At 31.2% G+C, this 22,113-nt stretch overlaps 6 protein-coding genes across 9 annotated transcripts in view; 3 read left to right on the forward strand and 3 right to left on the reverse strand.

Annotated features, from left to right (window-relative positions):
* The window catches only part of LOC128386712 (epithelial splicing regulatory protein 1-like), a 29,736-nt gene extending 26,620 nt beyond the window's left edge, over positions 1–3,116 (forward strand). For both annotated transcript variants that reach the window (XM_053345785.1, XM_053345784.1), the window contains 5 exons: positions 165–392; positions 520–715; positions 2,082–2,302; positions 2,746–2,884; positions 2,992–3,116. In XM_053345785.1, the coding sequence (XP_053201760.1) occupies positions 165–392; positions 520–715; positions 2,082–2,302; positions 2,746–2,884; positions 2,992–3,008 (801 nt within the window). In that variant the 3' untranslated portion in view covers positions 3,009–3,116. The remainder of the gene's footprint in view (positions 1–164; positions 393–519; positions 716–2,081; positions 2,303–2,745; positions 2,885–2,991) is intronic.
* Positions 3,117–3,616: 500 nt separating this feature from the next.
* On the reverse strand, positions 3,617–8,580 carry LOC128386715 (cryptochrome-1-like). Its single transcript, XM_053345788.1, has 4 exons — positions 8,111–8,580; positions 6,978–7,443; positions 6,392–6,840; positions 3,617–5,320 (listed from the first exon to the last, which is right to left on the reverse strand). Exons 1-4 carry the CDS (start codon positions 8,198–8,200, stop codon positions 4,697–4,699), a joined length of 1,629 nt encoding a protein of 542 aa, XP_053201763.1. The 5' UTR covers positions 8,201–8,580; the 3' UTR covers positions 3,617–4,696.
* Positions 8,581–9,788: 1,208 nt separating this feature from the next.
* On the forward strand, positions 9,789–13,074 carry LOC128386463 (MOG interacting and ectopic P-granules protein 1-like). Its single transcript, XM_053345494.1, has 3 exons — positions 9,789–11,934; positions 12,061–12,282; positions 12,549–13,074. Exons 1-3 carry the CDS (start codon positions 10,102–10,104, stop codon positions 12,753–12,755), a joined length of 2,262 nt encoding a protein of 753 aa, XP_053201469.1. The 5' UTR covers positions 9,789–10,101; the 3' UTR covers positions 12,756–13,074.
* LOC128386464 (putative uncharacterized protein DDB_G0274535) lies at positions 13,011–18,774 on the reverse strand. 3 transcript variants are annotated; one of them, XM_053345496.1, is made up of 2 exons: positions 18,423–18,774; positions 13,011–14,575 (listed from the first exon to the last, which is right to left on the reverse strand). In XM_053345496.1, exon 2 carries the CDS (start codon positions 14,538–14,540, stop codon positions 13,134–13,136), a length of 1,407 nt encoding a protein of 468 aa, XP_053201471.1. In that variant the 5' UTR covers positions 14,541–14,575; positions 18,423–18,774; the 3' UTR covers positions 13,011–13,133. The 3 variants fall into 3 exon arrangements, with proteins under 3 accessions (XP_053201471.1, XP_053201470.1, XP_053201472.1); XM_053345495.1 differs by having other exon boundaries at positions 13,011–15,470; XM_053345497.1 differs by lacking the exon at positions 18,423–18,774 and adding an exon at positions 14,663–18,143.
* Positions 18,775–18,977: 203 nt separating this feature from the next.
* LOC128386465 (actin-related protein 10-like) lies at positions 18,978–20,322 on the reverse strand. Its single transcript, XM_053345498.1, has one exon. The coding sequence runs from the start codon at positions 20,229–20,231 to the stop codon at positions 19,080–19,082; it is 1,152 nt and encodes a 383-aa protein (XP_053201473.1). The 5' UTR covers positions 20,232–20,322; the 3' UTR covers positions 18,978–19,079.
* A 98-nt stretch (positions 20,323–20,420) lies between these two features.
* LOC128386545 (zinc finger C4H2 domain-containing protein-like) lies at positions 20,421–21,857 on the forward strand. The gene is made up of 2 exons (XM_053345591.1): positions 20,421–20,833; positions 20,944–21,857. Exons 1-2 carry the CDS (start codon positions 20,748–20,750, stop codon positions 21,728–21,730), a joined length of 873 nt encoding a protein of 290 aa, XP_053201566.1. The 5' UTR covers positions 20,421–20,747; the 3' UTR covers positions 21,731–21,857.
* Positions 21,858–22,113: the final 256 nt, after the last annotated feature.

Raw genomic sequence — 22,113 nt, forward strand, 5'->3', positions numbered from 1 at the left:
CTCTTGTTGTTATTTTGTTGATACAATTTCTTTTCCTTGACTTTGCCTTTGATTGTGGATCAACAGTAACTTTTTTCCCTTCATTTTGCTGGTGTCAATTTTCAATCAATCAAATTAATTGTTTGTGTTTTTTGTTTGTTTACGAAAAATTGATCATTAACTAGGTTCTTAATCGTGCAATGGACTTTAGATCAAATTGTGAAACTAATTCTCTAAATTTACCACAAATCCCGTTGATTCCACATCAACTTCTTCCATCGGGATCACGACGAGATTGTATTAGACTTCGAGGTTTACCTTATGAAGCTCAAGTTGAACAAATTCTCGAGTTTCTTGGTGAAAATGCCAAAAATATCGTCTTCAGGGGAGTTCATATGGTTTATAATGCTCAGGTAATTGTTGTTTTTTTGTTTACTCTCTCTCGCTTGTTGATTTGAATTTGGAGTTTTCTTCAATTTCAATTTTCTAAATCACCTGAGTATTTATGTTTGTTTATCTTTGTGGACAATCAATCAACAGGGTCAACCTTCAGGTGAAGCATTTATTCAGATGGATTCTGAACAATCAGCAGCCATGGCAGCAGCTCAACGACACCATAAGTACATGAGCTTTGGTAAAAAGCAGAGATACATTGAAGTATTTCAATGTTCAATTGATGATATGAATTTAGTTCTAACCGGCGGAGTTCCCATTCAACGGCATTTACAAACAACAGGTAAGAATCAATTAGTTAATTGTTACCATAATGTTCACTTTTGTCTTCTCGTAATCATGATCATTGTGCTTTACTCAATTTTTTATTGAATCAATTCAGGTTATTAGGGAAAGAAAAAGGAGAAAAAATTATTCAGGTGAAATTATTATTTCTTTTTTTTTCCTGATAATATTATGATCATCATGATGATTATCGTTGTAATTGTAATAGTGATGATGTTGATAGTTATTAATGAGAGAGAGAGAGATAAATGATTAATTGTGATACTTATTGATTTGAAATTGAACAATCAATGAGCAGAAAATGATAATTATGATGACACAATAAAGTGAGATCAGTTTTAATCAATTGATTGTGATTATCATCTTCTCAAGTTATTTAGATAAGATGAGAAATTAAAAGGTAACAATTGTTATTTATTATTCATTTCAATTACAATTAAAGATTATTAACAATCAACAATTAATAAGTTAATTGTAAACCTCTAATGATGACGATGATGATGATGATGATGATATTGATTAAACGTGATTGAGATTCTCATTTTTGTTATTATCTTTTAAATGAACATTATATTTACTCTGATTATCATTAAATCATCAGCAACAATTAACTTAATCAACACAGCAACTTTTTTGTTAACCAATATAATATATTTGTAATTTCATCTTGATCCTAAATGAATTTAAATTTAACACCGTTAATTAAAGTTAACAATTATAATTACAGTAGTTTAGCTGATTAATCAATTTTTAATTAATTTCCTTATTCAAGTTAACAGGATTAACTGTTAATTGTGATGATAATGATTATAATTAATTGACCTTGAAGAACCATATTTATCATGATAATTATCATTTTCCTCTTAATCAAACTTTTGCCTCTTTGTTTTCATTTATACTCTCATGTTAAAAAGGAAACGGAAATATAATCAACAAATCTAGTTCACTAATATTGATGATGATGATGATTACAATTAACAGTTATGATGATAAACATCAGGTTACATTGGGAAAAAACATTGAATTGAGGTTATATTAAATACACCATTGGTTTAGATACTAATAGAGAGACAATAATTGTAACTAAACAAAAACAAAAAATTGATCACCAATCAAATTATATAAATCGAGACAATTAAATGAATATCTGTCATATTTTATCATCATTAATAAATTACAATTCATTGATTATCATCATAATTATGAGTCTCATTGTTTTTTTTACACCCTTTTTAATGACGATGATGATGATGATGATGATCATGATTATTGATTCAATTGAGTTGATGATCTGAATTTTTGTTGAATTTTTTTCTTCTTGATGATTGACTGATTATCTTATGAATTATTTATTTCCCTCTCAGGAACAATATTACCTTCACCTTATCGGGCTTACCCTTACCTTGGAGGTGCTCCTGTTTTACCTGCCGGTACAGTGACCGCTGCCGCTGCAACAGCGGCTGCAATTTCAACAGGAGCTGGTGGAGTTCATCCAACATCATATTATCACCCGATCATTTATTGGCCTTATCCAAGTCCCCCAGTTTCACCGACCACATATTATACCCATTCGGCTCCTACCATGGTAAGAACCTGATTAGTGAAACGGCCAATAGAGACAGAGAGACACACACACAAACATACACACCATATATATATCCAGATAACCTCTATCATGAACACTAATCTAAATGAAATGATCAGCAAATTATCACCTTAATGGTCAACACATATTCACCTAATTACTACAACTACTACACACTCTCCCTCCCAATATCTACACAACAATTAAGGCAGCAAATAATTTTTACCTTTTTGAAAACAAAAATCAATCAATTGTCAAATTGATCATGAAACCAACGATAAAACAATTTCATTCATTATAATGATAATTTAACTATAATTTGAAACGATAATTATGATAATTGATTAATGAGAAGTTGATATTATCTTCTATTATTATTATTATTATCATCATCATCTTCCTCTTGTCTTCCTCTCATCCTAATTGATCACCTTCTTCTTCAGTTATCTTCGGAATTTATTCAGATTCCATCTTCTTCTCATCCTCATCTTCTTCGAAACGGAATCGGCGATGGTCGTACCAACGGCGGTGAAGGTCTGGTAACCTTTCAACCTCGAATTGAGGCCGAACGTGCAATTCAATGTTAGTTAATTTCTGTCTCAATCTCATTGCAAACAATTAACTAATTTTTTTCTTCTTCTTCCTTTGCTAAATTTTGAAATGAATTGATAAAAATTAACATTTATCAGCCTCAGAAATTGATTGAAAATCAACTGAATAACAATTAATTAAACTTTGTATCCTTTTGTCTAATATAATTATCATTACAATTAATCAATTATTATTAATTATATTATCTAATTGCTATTATCAATGTAATATCTTAATAGTAACTTTTTTTTTTTGATAATCAATCTCTCTCTCTCTTTTTTTTTGTTGTTGATTAACAAGAAAAAAAAATCCCATACTCAATTGAATCAATTGTTGATTAGTATTAATCAAACAATTAACTATCCATACATTAACATTCCGTCCCAAAGTGACAACAATTAATGTCCACAATTTAAACAAAACAACAAAAACAATTAATCAAACTTTTGCCTTCCATTTCACATTTACACAATCAATACAATCAAAAATGAATTAATAACCACCAATAATAATTAACTAATTACCAAATAATTGTATAATTTTCTTGAAGCCCACAAGTGCCCATGTAACAACAACAACAACACCAACAACAATTAAAACTGATATAACAATTAACTAATTGTATGAAGATAATAATGAATGTTATTATTATTTAACATTAAAGATGAGAAAAAAATTTTTTTTCAATTAAATTAACCATTTGTCTCACAATTGATTTCTTGTTTAATTGTCATGATAATCAACTTATATAAATTGTAACAATGATTATCCTTTTTCTCATATTACATTGTAACTACTATCTCTTTGGTAATAATTAACTTAATTCAGTTATAATAATGATACGAGAATAGGGAAAAAAAGTAAAGGATTAGTTACAGTAAATTGCTCAACTGTAGTTATTATTATATTATCATTACGATTATGATTATTATCATGATTGTTATTTATTAGCAATTATTGTTATTATTATTATTGTTATCAAATGAAGTGGCAAAGGTAAGTGTAAACCTGAGGTGGGGGGTGAGTTATAACACCGAGACCAGGGTTATTATTTGGCTGAATGAGTTTCAGGATAACTGCTTCCGGAATTGAAGAGCTGAGCTTTTCACCATTATAATTGATGATATTTGGCTGGAAAGATGATTATCATTATCATGATATTATCTTTATCATTTGGTGTTAAAAGATACAATTTATTTTTCTTTGGTTAACTAACTACGTTAAACATTGAGACACAATTTAACAATGATTAACAAAGAGGTTGTTAAACCATCTCAATGGTAATAATTTTGTTAATTTTTTTCCGATACAGTTTACAGATTACAGGGATAACACATGTTAATTACTTTCTTACCAATTAGTATTTACTTTCTGTAAAATCTTTAATTGTCAGGATATTATTTTCATTTAGTAAATTTCTTAAATATCCTGGGTAATTTAAGATTATATAAAAGTTTTAATTGTAACAATCCAAGTGAATTTGAGGATTTTTAAGGATTAACAGTCTTTCTGTTGACTTGGGGTCAAATTAATTGGGTTAATTTGATTCTCTATCTTTCTTACAATTAGTTTGAAAAAGTATGAAATTAGTATCTCAAAGTTAAACAATTAATTTGTAATTTAATTCAATTGGAAATGTTGATTTTTTAATTCAATGTTTTTCATGGAAACTTAAGCGACACCTATTATCGGTTTAATTAACTATTTACCTGAAACTTTTGTCAATTTGTTTGTTTTGTTTGGTTTTTGATAATCAGGTGATTGTTTTGACTTGTTGATTGGGATTAATTGTTGTGATTTTGGTTAAATGATTAGATTGTTGAAGAAATCTTCTGGTAAACATAGGAAGGCCTTGGTTTCTTCAAGATGACTTGGAGCAACATGATTAGGAACATGATTAAAGTGATCAAGTGATTGGTATCGATGATCAAGAAATGTATTTTTAACCGATTCCATTAGATGTTGATTGTTTTTAAAGACAATTTCATGGTTAACAATTGGCTGAGGATAATCAATACCGATTAGACAGTTTGCTTGACGTTGAATTTCAATTGGTGCCGTTGACGGGTTGAAAATGTATCGAGTTGGCATATCGGTCAGTTCGGGAACGTATTTCCTAATATAATTACCGGTGGGCTCGAGCCAACGGCCATAGTTGATTGGTGATATACAAGCATCGGATTGTAAGATTGTATCAAATGCTGATGATGAGATCCACATCCAATTACCTGCACAAACTGACCAATCAGCGTCGATCAAATATTTGAGGAAAAATTTCAATCCAAGTTCCCATGAAAGCCAAAGGTCACCTCTGGTCAAGAAACAAGCGACAGCGTTTCGAGCTGCATGGTGGACCCAACCTTCAGCAATTAATTGACGCATTGCAGCATCGATAAAGGGATAACCAGTTTTACCTGTTGACCAAACCTTCAAATTGTTCAGAAATCAATAATTAGTAACAGAGAAAAAAAAATTTACCAAATTATCAAGCAATTAATTACCAATCAATTGCTTTTCTCTCAATCTATTGATTGTCAAACTTTAATATCATTCAATTGATTATCTTTTACCATTCAAATTGTAACACTTTCAACGGAAAACAAATCAACGATCAAAGACAAATCAATTAGGTTATTGTTGAGGAACTAATTAACATAAAAATGGGTCGAAGGTCATGAAAAAGGTTCTAAAGTTAATTCGAGTTCGAAAATTGTTCTAATTGAATTACTAATTGGATAACTTTTCATTTAGAGAAAAATTTTATCATCTATTTAATTTCGCTTATTTCTTGATTGAAGTGGAAAATGTTGATTATGTAAATTTCTTGTGATTGGAGAATCGATTTGATTTTAAATTTTGACGATAAATTGTGACAATTAGCTTTTATTCATCTTCACCAATCACCAATTCTCAGGTAACACTGAGAATTATTTAGTAAACCAGATAATAGATGTCACTAGTTTTCTGCCTTTAGAATAAATTTTTCTCTGTCTTCATTTGCTCTTTCTAAGTTTCTCTTTCTTTTTCTCTGTCGATATTCTGGCCTCCATTTTCCTAGTAACAGGTCATCATTATCATCTTCATCATCATCATCCTCGTCATCATCATCATGGAAGAGGGCGCTGGCTGAGGGAGAGAAACATCTTCACGATGATGATGATGAGGAAGATGAAGATGAAGATGAAGATGATGAAAACTTCAATGAAAGAGGAACTAGAATTTTTTGTTTCCAATCATGAAGCTAACGAAAAGTTGATTTAAAATCGATTCCTAAATAATAATTGTGAAAAGTTCAGTTAATTGCTGAGATTTCCTCTCCCAATGTAACCAGTTGCTTTTCCCCAAGTAATTAGTTGATTATATAATCGCAATGACAATAAAACAAAACGATTCAATTGATAATAGAAAGAAACTTTTTACGATTAACATTATTATCTGTTACTATTGATAAATATTAGATTGTTAATTGTTAGAATTAAAGAAAAACTGTCTAATTACCTGGAAAGCATTTGGATCGTGTTTCCATTTGATTTGAAGACAAACTGGATTGTTAATCATTTGTCCATAATTAGGATTATTGATTGACATTGTATAAAAGAATTCCCTCCAGATTAATTGTCCAACGATTCGAGGTTTAACTGAATTACCGAAAATTGATTCATACAAATCATTTAAATCCCAATAAAATTTTCTCACCGATAAACAGCCATGTCGCAATGCTGGACTTAACGATTTCGCCTCGTTAATTAGATCGGGCGTTGATTGAGTTGGTAAATAATCACCAACCTGAAAGGCTTTTCTCTCATAATTAAGTCGATCAATTAACAATTGAAGGGCAATCGTTTCACCACCAAACCAAACTTGATTAACTTGATTCTCTGATTCCATTTGAATTCCAAGTGCCAATGGAGATGATGGAACTCCGGTTAGATTTTCATCATAATAATCTACAAACGAACAATTAAAGTCCAATTAATCTTTCCGAACTCTTAATTGTACCAAAATATACAATTCGACTTCAATTTTCGTTTCTTCTTGAAGATTTTTGCTCTTGTCGATTCGCTAATTTGATTCTAATAATTACCTAATGGAAATGATATTCCGTGTTTCTCAAAATCAGGCTTGGGCAGAGGTCGATCTGGTTGACCGATAACATTGACCGTGTGGCAGAACATCTCATAATTAAGAGGAGGTTGACCGCCGTTAACTTTAATTACTTGATTTGGATCCCAAAGAGTGTGAGATATTTTCTCAATTACTTTAATTCCAAGTGATTTAGCTAATTGTTTAACACTATCATCTCTCTCCTTCCAAATGGGTTCAGGATCCAATTCAAAGCTTAAATGAGTGATTGACCATTGGTCGAATAATTTTCTCAATATTTCAATAAAATTACCATGAAAACAATACAATCGACCACCAAATGATTTAAATTGTTCATCTAAATCATTTAAACACTCAAGTAAATAACGGGTTCGATTGTAACCAGCAACATTAAGTCCAGCACTTAGACCATCAAATATAAATAGTGGATAAATTGTATTACAAATCTAAATTGAGGACAATTGAAAGTCGTTAATTGTTATCAATCAATTAATCGTAAATGATAAAGTTCAACAGGGAGGTTTTATTAGTTTTATCAATTATTATTCTGGAAAAGTTTTCAATTTATCAAAATCAAATCTCAAAGATTAAAAATCAACAAAATAGATTGTGATTAGATTGTGACAATTAATCAACTGGACAAATAAAAAAAAATCAACTAATCAATTGTTGTATAAGTTGTTATTGAAACGTCAATATATTGATATGAAAACAAAAATGTTGATTGAAAAAAGTTTTATAATGTTATATAAATGATCAATTATTTAATCAACTCGAATTATTTTTGATTAATTTTAATTATAATCATGATTATCTGTTGATATGAAAATACAATAATATAATGGTCACGTTGATTTAACTTTACTTTGTAACAATTGATCACGTTTAAAGTTAATCAATTGTGTCCATCAAGTTAAAAGTAATCAACGAATCTGGAAATTTCGAGAGTTCTAATCGAGTTCTAATAATAACAAATTTCGATGAATTGAAACTTGGAAAAAGTTGTGAATAAAATTAATGTTTGATTAGTTGATAATTAAGGTGAAAGTTTATCTTAGATTTTTGACTTTGGAGTAAATTAATTAACAAGATTGATTGTAATCAACAACTTACCTTTGTGGCCTGATCAAGTGACGGCATATCGGTTAATCTTAACCCATGTCGAAACCAATGGATACAATTAAAAGTTGATTGGGATGACATTTGATTGCGTTGATTGAGTGGGCACAATTAAGATTATTTGATCTGATCGGAGAATCGGTTGTAAACTCTACTAATGATAATCAATTTGCTGATGATTTTAAGCTAAAGATGAAAGTGTTTAGAATCAGCTGATCAATGATTAACCATCAAATCACCTGAATTAACTTAACTGTTGAGATAATTGGGATAAATGCTGGGAGGGAGTCGAAGGGAAGTTTTTATTTGTCTTCCATTAATCCTGATGATCAGGCGCAATTCAGTGTGAACATGATGATGATGATGATGAGGAAGACGAAAATGATGAAGGATGAAAAGGTTATTAAGATGAGAATGTGTATGATGATGATGAGGATGGAGAAGATTTTTTTCTCGCCTGATGTAATAAGAGGTTCCTTGTAATAATAAAGATGATGAGGATGATAATGATCGTAATCATCATCATCATCATCCATGATAAGTATTTCTCTCTCTCTCTCGCTCTCTCTCTGAATTTGAGAGGTGGAAAAATATATCAACTCAAATTTTTCTGTGTAATTTCACATAAACGATTGATCATCATTGAAAATTCTGAACAATTAAATCAACCACAAATTAACTAATCACTAATTTACTTTTTCCATCAATCAATTGATTCGATACGAAACTAATTTTATCCTAATACTTTGGGATCAGAATTGTTTTCACGATGTTAATTGAATGAGAGAAATTGTAATTGTAATTGTAAAATTTTAATTTCGATTCAATTAATTATCATTATGATTAGAAAAAGTTTCCATTCTTAAATATTGAAATTTTCTCTCTCAGTAATTGAATTTTTATTGAATTCGAAAATGAACTTTTCAATTAAGTTTCTCTCTTTCTTTCTCTCTCTCTCTCGATTTTATTAAACAAAATTAACCCTTTTAATTGTTCAATTGTTTGATTAGTTGAAATGATTTCGTAAATTTTGACAATCAACTAATGGTGAATCGTTAATCAACTAATCAGAATTTAATCTCTCGATTGGATGAAAAGTCTAAATGGAAAAGGTTAATCATTGGATAATCAAGAAAACTGGTTAATTGTTGAGTATTCGGGTTAATGGTTAAGAGGCAAAGGAATAAAGTTACATGGAGTAAGAGAAAAAGAAAGAGAAAAGTAAACGACAAAATGGCTTAAATCGAAAGAGAAATAGACAGAGAGATGATGATCTTCATCTTCATCATCATCATCAAAAGGGGAGAAGAAGAGAAATTGAGGCAGATGAGATGAGGAAGAGAGAGAGAATGATGAAAGCGCCGAAGACGTAGAAAGAAGAAAAGAGAAAAAGAAAGAGAAGATAAGGGAAGAAGAAGAAGAAAGAAAGAGGAAAATAGAAGAAAAAAGAAAGAGATGAAAGAGAAAAGAAAGAGAATAAAATCTGAGTGGTTTTCGCTCTGTCGCTGATGATAAGTGAGCCTTTCGTTTATATTGTTGGAAGACAAACGCTCTCTCTCTCTCTCTCTCTCTCTCTCAAAATCTGCCTCTTCTCTCATCTCTTTCTTCTGGTTTTCTTCTCTTACTTTTTTCTTCTCTTCTCTTCTCTTTCCTTTTCTTTTTTCTCTGTCTATTTTTCCCTCCGCTCTCTGTCTCTCTTTCTCTCTCTTTATTTTTCTCTTTTTCTCTCTTGTCTTTAACTCTCTCTCAAGAATTATTTAATTTTTTTGTTTAATTTGTCTATTTAATTAATTCTAATTATCAATTTAAGATAATTAAAGTGTCGTGATTCTGTTGATATATAAATTGTTTAACTTTAAATTGATCTTGATATTGTTTTTGTTACCTGATTGTCTTCTGGGTGTCTCATGTGGCATCAGCCTCCATCAGTATCTGCCAGTCTATGGTAGCTTATTAAAGCCGCTTTACTCAATTTGTGATTGTTCATGTTGTTTACTACCCTAGGAATTAATAATAATTATAAAAATAATAATACAATTAATAGTAAAAGTACTGATAGAAATTGTATCACCACCACCATGGATTCAAGTGGACATATTAAAGTTGAAGAGACAGATATTCCGGATGAAGAGACCGGTTTCCCTGGTTCCATGAGAGGCCATGTTATCCGTGGTAAATTTATACCGATAAACAAGAAAACATGGATTAATATTGATATTGATGGGAACGATTCTATTCTGGATTGTGCCTCTCAAGTGGTACCTTTGATGATTAAAAAGCCTAATATCTTTCCGCCCAAATTGGCTAAACCAGAGGATGTCAAAGGATCAACCGTTAAAGAAGATGAAGATGATGAAGAAGAGGAAAAAGAGGATGTTAAAGAAGATGAAATTGAGGACAGTGAGAAGATTAATAAAGAGGATAAGAAAGAGGAAAATGATGAAGTGGTCATCGAATCAGATAGTGAGGATAAAAATGAGTCTCAGTCAGTATCGACCACCGCCACCTCCTCCACCACCACCACCACCACAACTACAACTACAAACAACACAACCACCAATACCAACACCTCCACCACCACCACCACCACCGTTGGATCAAATCAATTATCAAAGACTGGTCAACAATCATCTGAATCTGGACAAGATAATAAAACACCAACAGAGTCAAACAATTTAACGATGCTCACCATCTCTGATTATTATAAATCATCGGCTGGAAATTTATTAATGGGTATTGGACTTAGTAGATCTAAAGAATGGTACCATAAGGATGTTATTAGACAATTACATAGATCAATTAGGAAACAAGGAGAAGTTGATGATCTTGTTGAAGAATTGAAAAGACAACAACAATTGTATAATGAATGTAAAGCCGCTAATAGCATATTCACTTTCCCATTGAAAAGGTGTCATATGTGTGATTTTAAAACGGAATCCGAAGTAGCAATGGATGGACATCTTTCCATACCCCATTTAAGTAATCGTAAAGAGTATAGATGTAATTTTTGTGTCTTCTCAACTCGTGATACACAAATAATTGTATCTCACTTTAAGGATACTCATAATCGTCAATGTATCTTGGAATCCCCACCATTGATTAACTCTTGTCCTATCTGTCCATACGAGTCAAGTCAAAAAGCTAAAGCGGCTACACACATAGCCAAGTGTATGAAATTTTTCAATCCTGACAAGGTTCAATATCTACCTGACCCTGAATCAGAGTATCCTGCAATAACACCTAAACCCATAACCCAAGATGATATAAAGGTTTACGATGCCACTCTGATAGCTTTAAGAGCCGCAGCTCTTTCATCCAATAATCAATTACCCAATTTACCTGGTTTACCCAGAGGACTTCAGCATCAAATGTTAATGATGCAACAACAACAAGTTGCCCTACAAAGCAAAGCTATGCAGAGAGCTAACAAAATAATTCCAGGTTTAAAATCAAATCCATCAGCATTAAGAAATGCAGCTAATTTTGATATAACATCTAATCCTAACTTTGCTAAATCAAATGCTCCCCAACTGTATCATATGTTACAAGCCGGTGGTCATACACAATTGGTACCTGTACAGCAAAGTAAATATCCACCGGGAGTTAATTCAACCACCCACCTACAGGCAGTTAAAGGTAGAGTGATACCTGGTGCCGGTGCGTTATTACAGAAAAGCCCTGCGGGTATGAGGCCTAATGCCACCGACACCATTGACTCTCCGGCTGGAAAAGGAGGAACTTTTGTTATTTGTGAGATTTGTGATGGTTACATTAAAGATTTGGAACAATTGAGAACTCATATGCAGTGGATTCATAAAGTGAGTTTCTTGTCATCGTTAATATTGTTGTTGTTGTTTTGATCCTTTGAAATTAAGATCAAATCTTAATTTGATGATTAAATCCTCTGATGAATGTTTTTTGTTTTGTTTTCTTCTTAATTTAAGGTTAAAATTCATCCAAAGATGTTGGCAAGTCGCCCCCCACTTAATTGTCAAAAGTGTCAATGGAGATTCTTTACAGATCAAGGATTAGAGAGACATCTATTAGGAGCCCATGGATTAGTTACATCTAACATGCAAGATATGGTTGATCAAAATCAAGATGGCGGTCGATGTACAATCTGTGGTCGTATATCAGCTAACAAACTAGTGGCTCATATGAACCAGGTTAGTTTGTTGATTCACTTAGTCATCTATCTAAATGAAAAGTCAACTGAATTATTATCATCACTTTCTGAATCATATTAAGGGTCCAGTTGCTATAATTAATTAGCAATCACTTTCAATTGATTCATTTAGTATAATTTTTATAATTTTTTTTTCGTGTCAACTTAAAAACAAGTAACAATTTTCTAAAACATTGAAAACAAATTCAAAATTTTCACCATTCTAATCCTTTGTTTCCATCTTTCTTTATCTCTCTCTCTCTCCAGGTACACAAAATTACCTTGCGACCCGCTCTTCTTTCCTATAAGTGTACAGTTTGCTCGGCAACCTTCAATTTATATCGTCTATTTGAAAATCATGTCTACATGGTTCACAGTGGATCAGTAAAGAGAAATCTGGACGATTCCAATCAATCTTTAGTTAAAAAACAAAAAACCGGATTAAATGGATCCGAATGTCATATGAAAAATTAATTATTAATTCTCCCTTTTCTTCTCTCTATCTCTTTCTCTCTCTGTCACTATTTCTCTATCTATATCTCTGTCTTTTTCTCTCTCCATCTTTCAAAATTCACAAACAAATTACAAAATCACACACACACATACACACACACACTCTCTCTCTCTCTCTCTCTCTCTCTACACCACCAACTTACCTTTCGCCTTAATTTTGTCTCAAAAATTACCCCTTTCCACTCACATTTCACACATTAAATTGACAAGCTGATATTTATATATAACATTTAAAAAATACAAGAAAAAAAGTCTCGTAATTACAAAGTTTTATTGCAAATTTTGTCTTATTGGTATTTTTTTGTTCTTTGTTTATTATTTGTCTTTATACATTTTCGATCAGCAAGATAATTTACCCGAAGATTTGGTTCCATTTTGATGGCAATTATCATCCTCATTATCTCCTTTCTTTTCTGCTTGTTTCTCTTCGTCTTCTTCCTCATCATCATCATCATCAGATGATGATGATGACTCTCCACTCGATCGATGGCTTTTCTCTTCCTTCTCATCATCATCAGTATTTAAAGCGCTTGCCTCCTTCGATAATCTTTTATCATCTTCTCCACCACCAGAAACAGAAACAGAATCAGAATCAGAATTATCTTTCCTCTCTATCTCATGTTGATTATCTTGATGATTAACTTGATTACAATTTGGTTCACTGTTTCTTTTCACCTTCTCACCAGAATCAGTTTCACTATTAACAGGAAAAGAAGCTCTTGTATATGATTTGATCAAATTGTTAACCTTATTTGATTTTGTTTCTCTCAATTTAACATTGAAAAATTGACCAGATTGTTGTACTGATGAAGAGAAAGATGAAGACGATGATGCTGATGATGAAGATGATGATAATTTAGAAGATGAAGACCCGGAAGGAGAGAAAGATTTAAGTGATGGCTTTAAAAGTGAAATTGGTGGTTTATCCTTACGAACTAAAGTTGGATCATCTTTTTTGGAGCAAAATGGTTTATTTTTAGCTCGTAATTCTGACAAAAGTGATGAATGATGATTTAAATTGTTATTGTTGTTATTTTGAGAGATTTCAGTTGATTCACCACTTTTCTGTCGAGATCTTAATTCCTTAATGATGGATAAATTGTGACGAGGATCACCAGGTAGTAACATTTTCCTTGGGTCAATTAGATTAGGTGATGATCGAGATCGAGCTATTCTATCAGCTAACGATAATGGAGTTAATTTATTTTCTCTATCATGAGAATCATTCATCTCATTGTTATTGTTTTTATCACTTTTATCGTTTGAATTTTGTGTTGATTTTGATGTTGATTGTGATAAACATTTAGATAAAACTTCATCCATTGGATAAACATCAGCGAAAGTCCGACGTTTAAATGTGACCAATGAACTTTGGAAAAATGTATCAAGTCCAATATCAAGAGTACTGTTGATTGTTGTTGTTGTTTTCGTTGATTGTGTTGATTGTTTTGGCTTTTTTTCATCACCACTTGTTGATTCGTTAATGACAATATCTGGTTTATCGTTGGTTGATTTCATCAATCGACTTGGTACTTTTCTATTGGGCCTTTTAGGTCGAGATTTGATCATATCGAATAGCGATTGGTCACTTTTTCTTCGAGCATCATCATCATCATTTGTAAATCTATTCTCTTTATCATTTTCCTCTTTGATTACTTTTGATGAAGAATTTGATTGTTCACAATCAATCGAATCCCTTATTGATTTCGTCAATGGATTATCCATTTTCTCCTGATTAACCTCCATTCGGATTAAAATAACTTGTTGAATGTCAATTATCACTTTTGCATAAACACCAACAAGAAAAAGATGAAGAAAGAAACAACTATTAATGGAAACGATTAATGATGTAAATCAAATATTCTCACAATTGGAATGGAATTAATAACAATTTAACTGGTCATGTTTTTCCAACAAACTGATTTAACTAAATGAGACTTGATTCTAAAGATGAATTCAAATTTATCTTCTCATTTTCTTCTCTCTCTCTCTCCTCATCATCATCATCTCTCAATTCTGGCAACTTAACAAGACGATCGTCAAGTCCAATGAGAACAGAAAAGATGAAGATGAAGATGAAGAAAAACGGAAGAAAATTATAAAACTAAGGATGAAGTTCTGATGATGATTCTATTGATATGATGATGGCGATGGTGGTGGTTGAAGTCGTGGTGGAAATAACTGAATGACGATGGTGATAATGAGTAATGAATTATAAGAAGATGATGAAGGAGAAACTATTCTGAAGGATGAGGAATGTTTTTCTTTTTTTTCAATTCTCTTGTTTTTACTTGAATTTCTCTCAAGTGAAAACATTCATTGATGATGATGATGATTAAGATGATCGAAAATTGATTACAAATTGTATTAAATTGTTGTTGATTTAGTTTGTAACACTTTTTAATCATCAGAAAGAATAACTTTTTATGTATAAAGAAATGACATTAACAGTAAAAAAAGACCAACATTTGAAAAAGACTCGTTCAATTGAATTTCATGTTATTACAATCAACATGATGATGAGTGATGAGGATGATGATCAACAATGAGAAAGGTTTAATATTATGAATGTTGCCAAAATTGATGATGAAGATGAGGATGAGGATGAGGATGAAGATGAGGGTGAAAAAGAAACACTTATGAATGAAATGAGGCCAAAAAGTGATAAAGTTAACACTGAAAAAGACAAGAAAAAAGTTGCACTTAAGGTCCGTCACATTGGGATGGTTTTTATCAATCAAATTGATCAGATTATCACCATGTTAATTGTGATCAATTTCAAGAAATCAGATATTAGATATCGGCTATTATATTTGCCCTGAGGCCTTTTGTATGGCCAGTAGACTAAATTTTTATATTGTATGGCTTGTAATTGCCTCTCAAGTATATTACAATTTAATTGATCACAAGAGTTTCAAAGTTTTCTCATCGGTTTTTACTTTCATCATGATTTACTAATTGTTACACAAATGAATTTGATTGTTGATGGTTTGTATTGTCAAAATATACTAACAATCAAATGTAAACAACAACAACAACAAAGTTTTCATCATGTACAATAAAAGGCTGTCCTTGTTTTTAATCACTTAAACTGGTTAGTTAATTGTAGTTGATTGTTTCTTATTAATTAACTTGCTCGTTTGTGAGGCTCAGTTAAACTTGATCACAAAAATTGATTATCTTAATCACAATTTAACTTTTTTTTTCTTCTCTCGTAACAATTACCTTGATTATAAATAATACCTTCACTTAGGCTACACACACACAGGTGATCACAATGATTAGAATTAGTTTAATTGTTTAGATTGTTATTAGTTAATTTTATTTATTATTAACTTGAAGATTGAACATTTAATTGAATTTGATTGTTACTCTCTTTTACTTTAATTGTAGTTATCAATTTAGTTCTGAAAGCGGATGATTTGATTAGATGATGTGTTTCCAATTACCTTTAATTTTCTCGTTAATCAATCAAACTTTAAATACTTAACTTGTAACAATCAACAGTTAAACTGAATTAAAAGTTAATTGTAGTTACTAATTTTTTTTTCTTTCGGAAACTTTGTTGGTAATTTAATTTAGTTTCCTTTGTCTTGATTACTTTTTGTAACACTTTGAGTATATTGAATTTATGGTTAAGTTAATTACTCTTTGATTGTGATACAGTTTTACCTTGATAACAATTAGGTGAGTTGAAAGTGATTAAAACTAATTGTTGACGAGTTTAATTATGAAAATTATGTTTTTCTTTTCTCGAAACATGATTAACAAGGAGTTCGTTTGGTGATGATAATGTAAGTCGAAAATGATAAAACTCGAAAGGGTCAAAATGCTAAAGGTGATAATGGAGAGAGAGAGAGAAAGAAAGAGTAAAAGAAAGAGGATAAAGAAAGAGGGAATGATGATGAGGATGATAAAGATGATGAAGATGATGAACAAGAGCTGAGTTGGCATCTCACTCTGATTGGCTCGTGTCGGAATGGATGATAGGGGAAACAATGGAAAACAAAATGGGGTTTAACCTTAGTTTTCTCTATCATCATCATCATCTCTTTCTTTTTTCCCTCTCTTGATCTTTTTCTCTCCTTTCTTTATCTTCCAGAGTCTCTTTCTATTTTACCTTATCTTCTCTTTCTTTTTCACTTTAACGATTTTACCTCACGAAGGGAAGAAAGAGAGAGAGAGAGAGAGAGACAAGAAGAGGCAAAGAGATGGTGATGAGGATGATGAAGATGATATGGAAGAGGAAAATAGGAAAAGAATGAGATTGAATCGGCTCACGGACTGGGCGCCATGTTTACTCGAACTCATCATCATTATCTTCTTCTTCTTCCTCCTCATCATCTTCTTGTCATCCTCATCTTCATTTTCTTCATCGTAATCATCAACTGATTACGTTGTAATTTGTGTTCTTGCGCTTTTCTGGTAAAATTTCATTTTTCTTTTCCAATCAGCAATTATATTCTCGATAATGAAAACAATGATATAATTGTTCTGATCAAGGGAATACTGAATAAGATATAATCTAATTAGATCACAGGAAGATAATCATCTAAGTTTCATCACAATTAACTCTCTTTTAATCTAATCCTTTAAGAACAATAAGAAAAAGAAAGTAACAAATCCTTGACCAACCGAGTGAACAATCAAGAAAAAACCGTTATAATGATTAAGGTTGATGATTGAAACGCTTTGCAAACACTGATTTCGTTAAAAGATTGAAATTTACAACAATTAGTAAATTAAATGTTTTTTTCTTTCTCTTTCATTCTGATGTAAAAATTTGAATTTTAATGATAATGAACACTGACAATTAAGAGATGAAGACTTGATGTTTACAATGGAGCATAAAATCATTAAGAAAAACTATCAACCCTTCAATTTACTTAATCATCTTAATTTTGACCTCATCTCAGGTCACTTGAAGATGTTGATCAAATGAAGCTCATGCGTTAAAGATATTTAATGACCTTCAGGGCATTTTCAGAATCCAGGTAATTTTTTCTCTCTCTCTTCAAATTGATAAAATAATTAAAAACAATATCATGATATTAATGAAACAATAACAATTTGTAACACCAACAGAATTCAATTCATAACCATCGTACTTATCATTATTATTATCCTAATTATATTTGATAACTGTAACAATTAACAGTGTTTAACATTACAACTCATATGTTAGGTTAGATTAAAGTTAATTGTTCAACTGATTGTTGGCTCAAATTGTTGATTCTTGAAACCTGCTTGGTAACTTAACTCAGGCCTAACATTGGCCTTGGATATTGTTGTTTATCATGTAAACTTTGATAATCTAACATTTAATTCAAGGTTTTCGTTGCCAATTGATTTAATTGTTATCCTTTTTTGTTTTTCTTAAAACTGCTAAATTAAATTGCTAATTAAACCATTTTAATTTGTAAATGAAAGTCAATACAACAAAAAAAACAAAGTTATTTTTTCAAGCAAAACAATCAAAACAATCAATTCAATTGTAAACATTAAACTTTGTTATTAGTTTCCAATTGATTTGAATCAACTTGTTAAATAAACAATTAACCATCAATTTATTTGATTAATCTAATTTATCCAACACTTAATTGTAATCTTAGTTTGTAATGTACTTACCGGTAATTCAAAATTGAATTAAATGTTTTCATTTAAAGTTGATAATCGTTAATAATAAATCACTTAGATGACAATTACTCTGTTCATCTTAAACTTATAAATATCACAATTTAAGTTGAAACAATTAACTTATTGATAAATGTACTGTTCTCACCTGATTGTTGTTAGTTAAATTAATGAATAGATTTACTTTATTTTACCAACAATCATAATTAGGTTTCCTTTTCTGTGTTTTCCTTGTCTAATAATTATTATTACCATAATTATGATTAGTTGATCTCCTTTTACGATCATATTTCCTTTCAATTCTCATCCTGAATGAGGCAATTTAATTCAGTTTATAAATCGGATCTTATAACATGAGAGAGAGAGAGAGAAATGAGTGACTGAGTGAGATATCTTAACAGAATTTCCCTAATTGTGTCAATCGTTGTTCTCAACAATTTATATACATAATATAACTTTGAATAATCAGCGATGTTTTCAACAAACTCATCATGACAGAACTTTTCATTTTACTGTTATGATGACATTTGAAATGATGGAAAATTGTGATTACTGATTGTTGTGTGAATATTTATATATATATAAATTAATTCTCCACCTATGTAAATGTGGAGAGAGAGAGAAGTAAATAATTTAATCCAATACACGAAGTTAATTAACTATCTGAGGCCACCATTCAGACCAATCGGTAAAACAGCCTCGGGTTCTTAGGTAAATGTCTCTTGAAATTGCTCGAGTTGTCACCACATCGGTTGATCCAAAAATGGATGCACCCAACCAGGAAATGTAATTTTCTTTACACAGGGGAGGATGAAATAGAAATCTGTCAATCTGAATCTTAGATGAATATTTTTCAATCTTTTTCACGAGAAAAATTAACTCCTCTTTCAGTCTATGCTTGAATCCAGGTAACATTGTGGTTCCACCGGTGATTATCAGATTGGAAGATAATATTTTACGATAATCAATGGGACAGGACATTATTGCTTCGATTATAAGTGTGGCAACTGTTTGTTCTTCTCCATATAATTCGAATAATATTTCACAGGCACTTTCTCGTAAACCACCGGGAATGATTAGAGTTTTATTTCGATCGATATGAAATTCAACGTCTTTAGGTGTATTCGAAAGAGATTCTCTTAGGCCAGCTTTGTATTCCAACATTAATTGTCCTCGTTCAAATGGAGAAATGAAGCAAGTTTTCACTTTGATATTCTCTAAAACTGATTCATCCAATAAATCAGATTGTTCGTAAATTTTTTCAACACCATTTATCTTGATTTTCGCTCTTCTCTCAATAAGTTCACGGTTAATCCTTTCGTTTATTGTTTTACCACCTAAAGATGAGAATTTAACTGAATTGGTATAGGTAATTCCTTCGATAACGGGTACAGCAATTGCTTCTTTCCAACCAATATCAAGAACAATTCCAGTTGAAATCATGGAAGGAATTAAAGCCATCAAATGATGTGGAACAATTAACAAAGAAGGTACTTCAAAATGATGATAAAGAACATTAAGTAAAGAACGTCTAACATTTGTCTGGGTGAAAAAGGTCTCAATTAGGATAACCTTACGCTCCTTATAATTAACACCCAAATATTGGAAATAAATTGTTTGTATAATTGATTTAAAACCTTGATCAAGTTCATCTCCGGTTAAATCAAGTAAATCAATTTCTTTACTAAACTGATTAACTTGTACACTTGTTCTGATTATAGCTCTTGGAGCTAATTCATGAACGAATCCACATTTAGTATACCGATGGCCAAACTCAAGAACAACACTATGTTTATCTGTCATAATGGAAATTAAATTAAATCATCAAATTGTTAATCAACACCAACAATTAAAACAATCAATCAAAAAAAACAACAGAAAATCAATGAGAAAATTTTTCTAAACAAATAACCAGATGTTCGAAAGTGGCTCCATCTGTTGGCCATCAAATCAAATTTTCCATTTTTTGTTTGTATCAAAAATTAAAAATCTCATTAAAGATTATGAAATATTTTCATTGGATCGAAATGAATTGTGATTAAGTTTTTCACTTAAAAGTTTAATTTGAATGGTTTGTGGTTAATTGTTTCAATTAACAATTGATTAAGTGTTGATCTTAGATTGAAATTAGAAGGACAATGTCCCTGATTGGTCAAGTGAAGGCCCACATGTGATTGGGGCTGAAATTGTCTCTTAATTACCTTCTTGGTGTGAAGTTTGGGTTGAGAAGAAAAAAAATTTTCTCTTTTGTTTTTTTTTTGTCTATTTATTTTTCTTTTTTATTTTAATTACTTGATTAACTAATTTTTTATATTGACAATGTCAAGTTTATCTTCAAGTCTTCATATTTTAACTCCCGATGATGAGATTAACATGAGGAAATTGGAATGTCTTAAGGAGCTAAGGTGAGTTGAGATTTTGACAGAAAAAGATAATCAGAGTTTTTGTCTTGTTTTGTTTTATTTTTTTCGAATTCAAATTAATTTCTAATTTCTTTTCGATTTTCTATATTTAGAAATGTAACATTGGAATTACATGAGAGAAAATCACGTTTACATGGTTCATTGAAAGCCATGGATGAGGAATCTAAATACCTGGAGACTTATAAACAGGAGAAAGAGTTGATTGAACAAGAAAAGTTGGCTCATGCTGAGGAATTAAGATTAATTCATACTGATTTACACCAAATGGAATCAATTATTCAAGAATCTGAAACGGAAGCTGATCACCATCTTACTTTAGCAAGAAGTTTAATGTTAGAATGGCAGCAACTCGCCGATCGAGCAAATAAGATGAGATCTTCTTTGGGCCTTGAAAAGTTGACAAGTTTACCAGAGGAAGAAAAATTGAGAAGCGAATTTACAAAAAGCTCAGATCGAAATGATATCGGATTTGCTCATTCAAATCAAACGCGAGATTTAATCAATGGATTTAAACCTCTTCTCATGATTGCGAATCAGCATCAATCCAATCAACAACATCCCTTTTTATTTCCATCTTCAACAGCCTCAAGTTCAAGAGATTACAAACCATCACTTTTGCCCAGTTCATCGGCTATTGGACTTTCATCTTTAATCAACCCGATTCATGGGCCACCTTCGGGATTAATGTCCACTGGATCGTCAAGTAGCATTTCCGAAAGGCCATCGAATCGATCGTTCTGTCAACAACAACCCGCTCCAATGAAATCTTGTCTAACTTGCTTACAACAAATTCATCGAAATGCACCAATATGCCCCAACTGTAAGGCCAAAAGTCGATCCAAAAATCCGAAAAAACCCAAACGGAAAACGGAAGATTAAACTAAGTTAATCTCAAGTTCATCTCGAGTTCATCTTTTTTTCATTCGCATCTCAATTCATTGGTTCATCATCTCACTTCATCTTATTTTCACCTTTTTAAAAATAAATTGACTTGGAATAAGGATAACCCACGATTCTGTTTAAATTTAATTCTAATGATTTTCTTTCCATTTCTTTCTAATTGACCATAACAAAATACATGATACGTATTTTGATCTGACCTGAGGTTTCGGAGAAAATCGCGTAAATCGACAAAACGGTCAAATTCATTTCCAAACTAACTACCGACCATTCAACAGCGATCTTAGGCTCTATCGATGTTACTTGTTCTTCACGAACCCAGTTGACATAAATGTCATCTGAGTGTAGGTCACTTTGGTACA

The sequence above is a fragment of the Panonychus citri genome, unplaced genomic scaffold (genome assembly GCF_014898815.1).
Source record: "Panonychus citri isolate SS breed McGregor unplaced genomic scaffold, ASM1489881v1 Contig00072, whole genome shotgun sequence".
NCBI classification, from domain to species: Eukaryota; Metazoa; Arthropoda; class Arachnida; order Trombidiformes; family Tetranychidae; genus Panonychus; species Panonychus citri.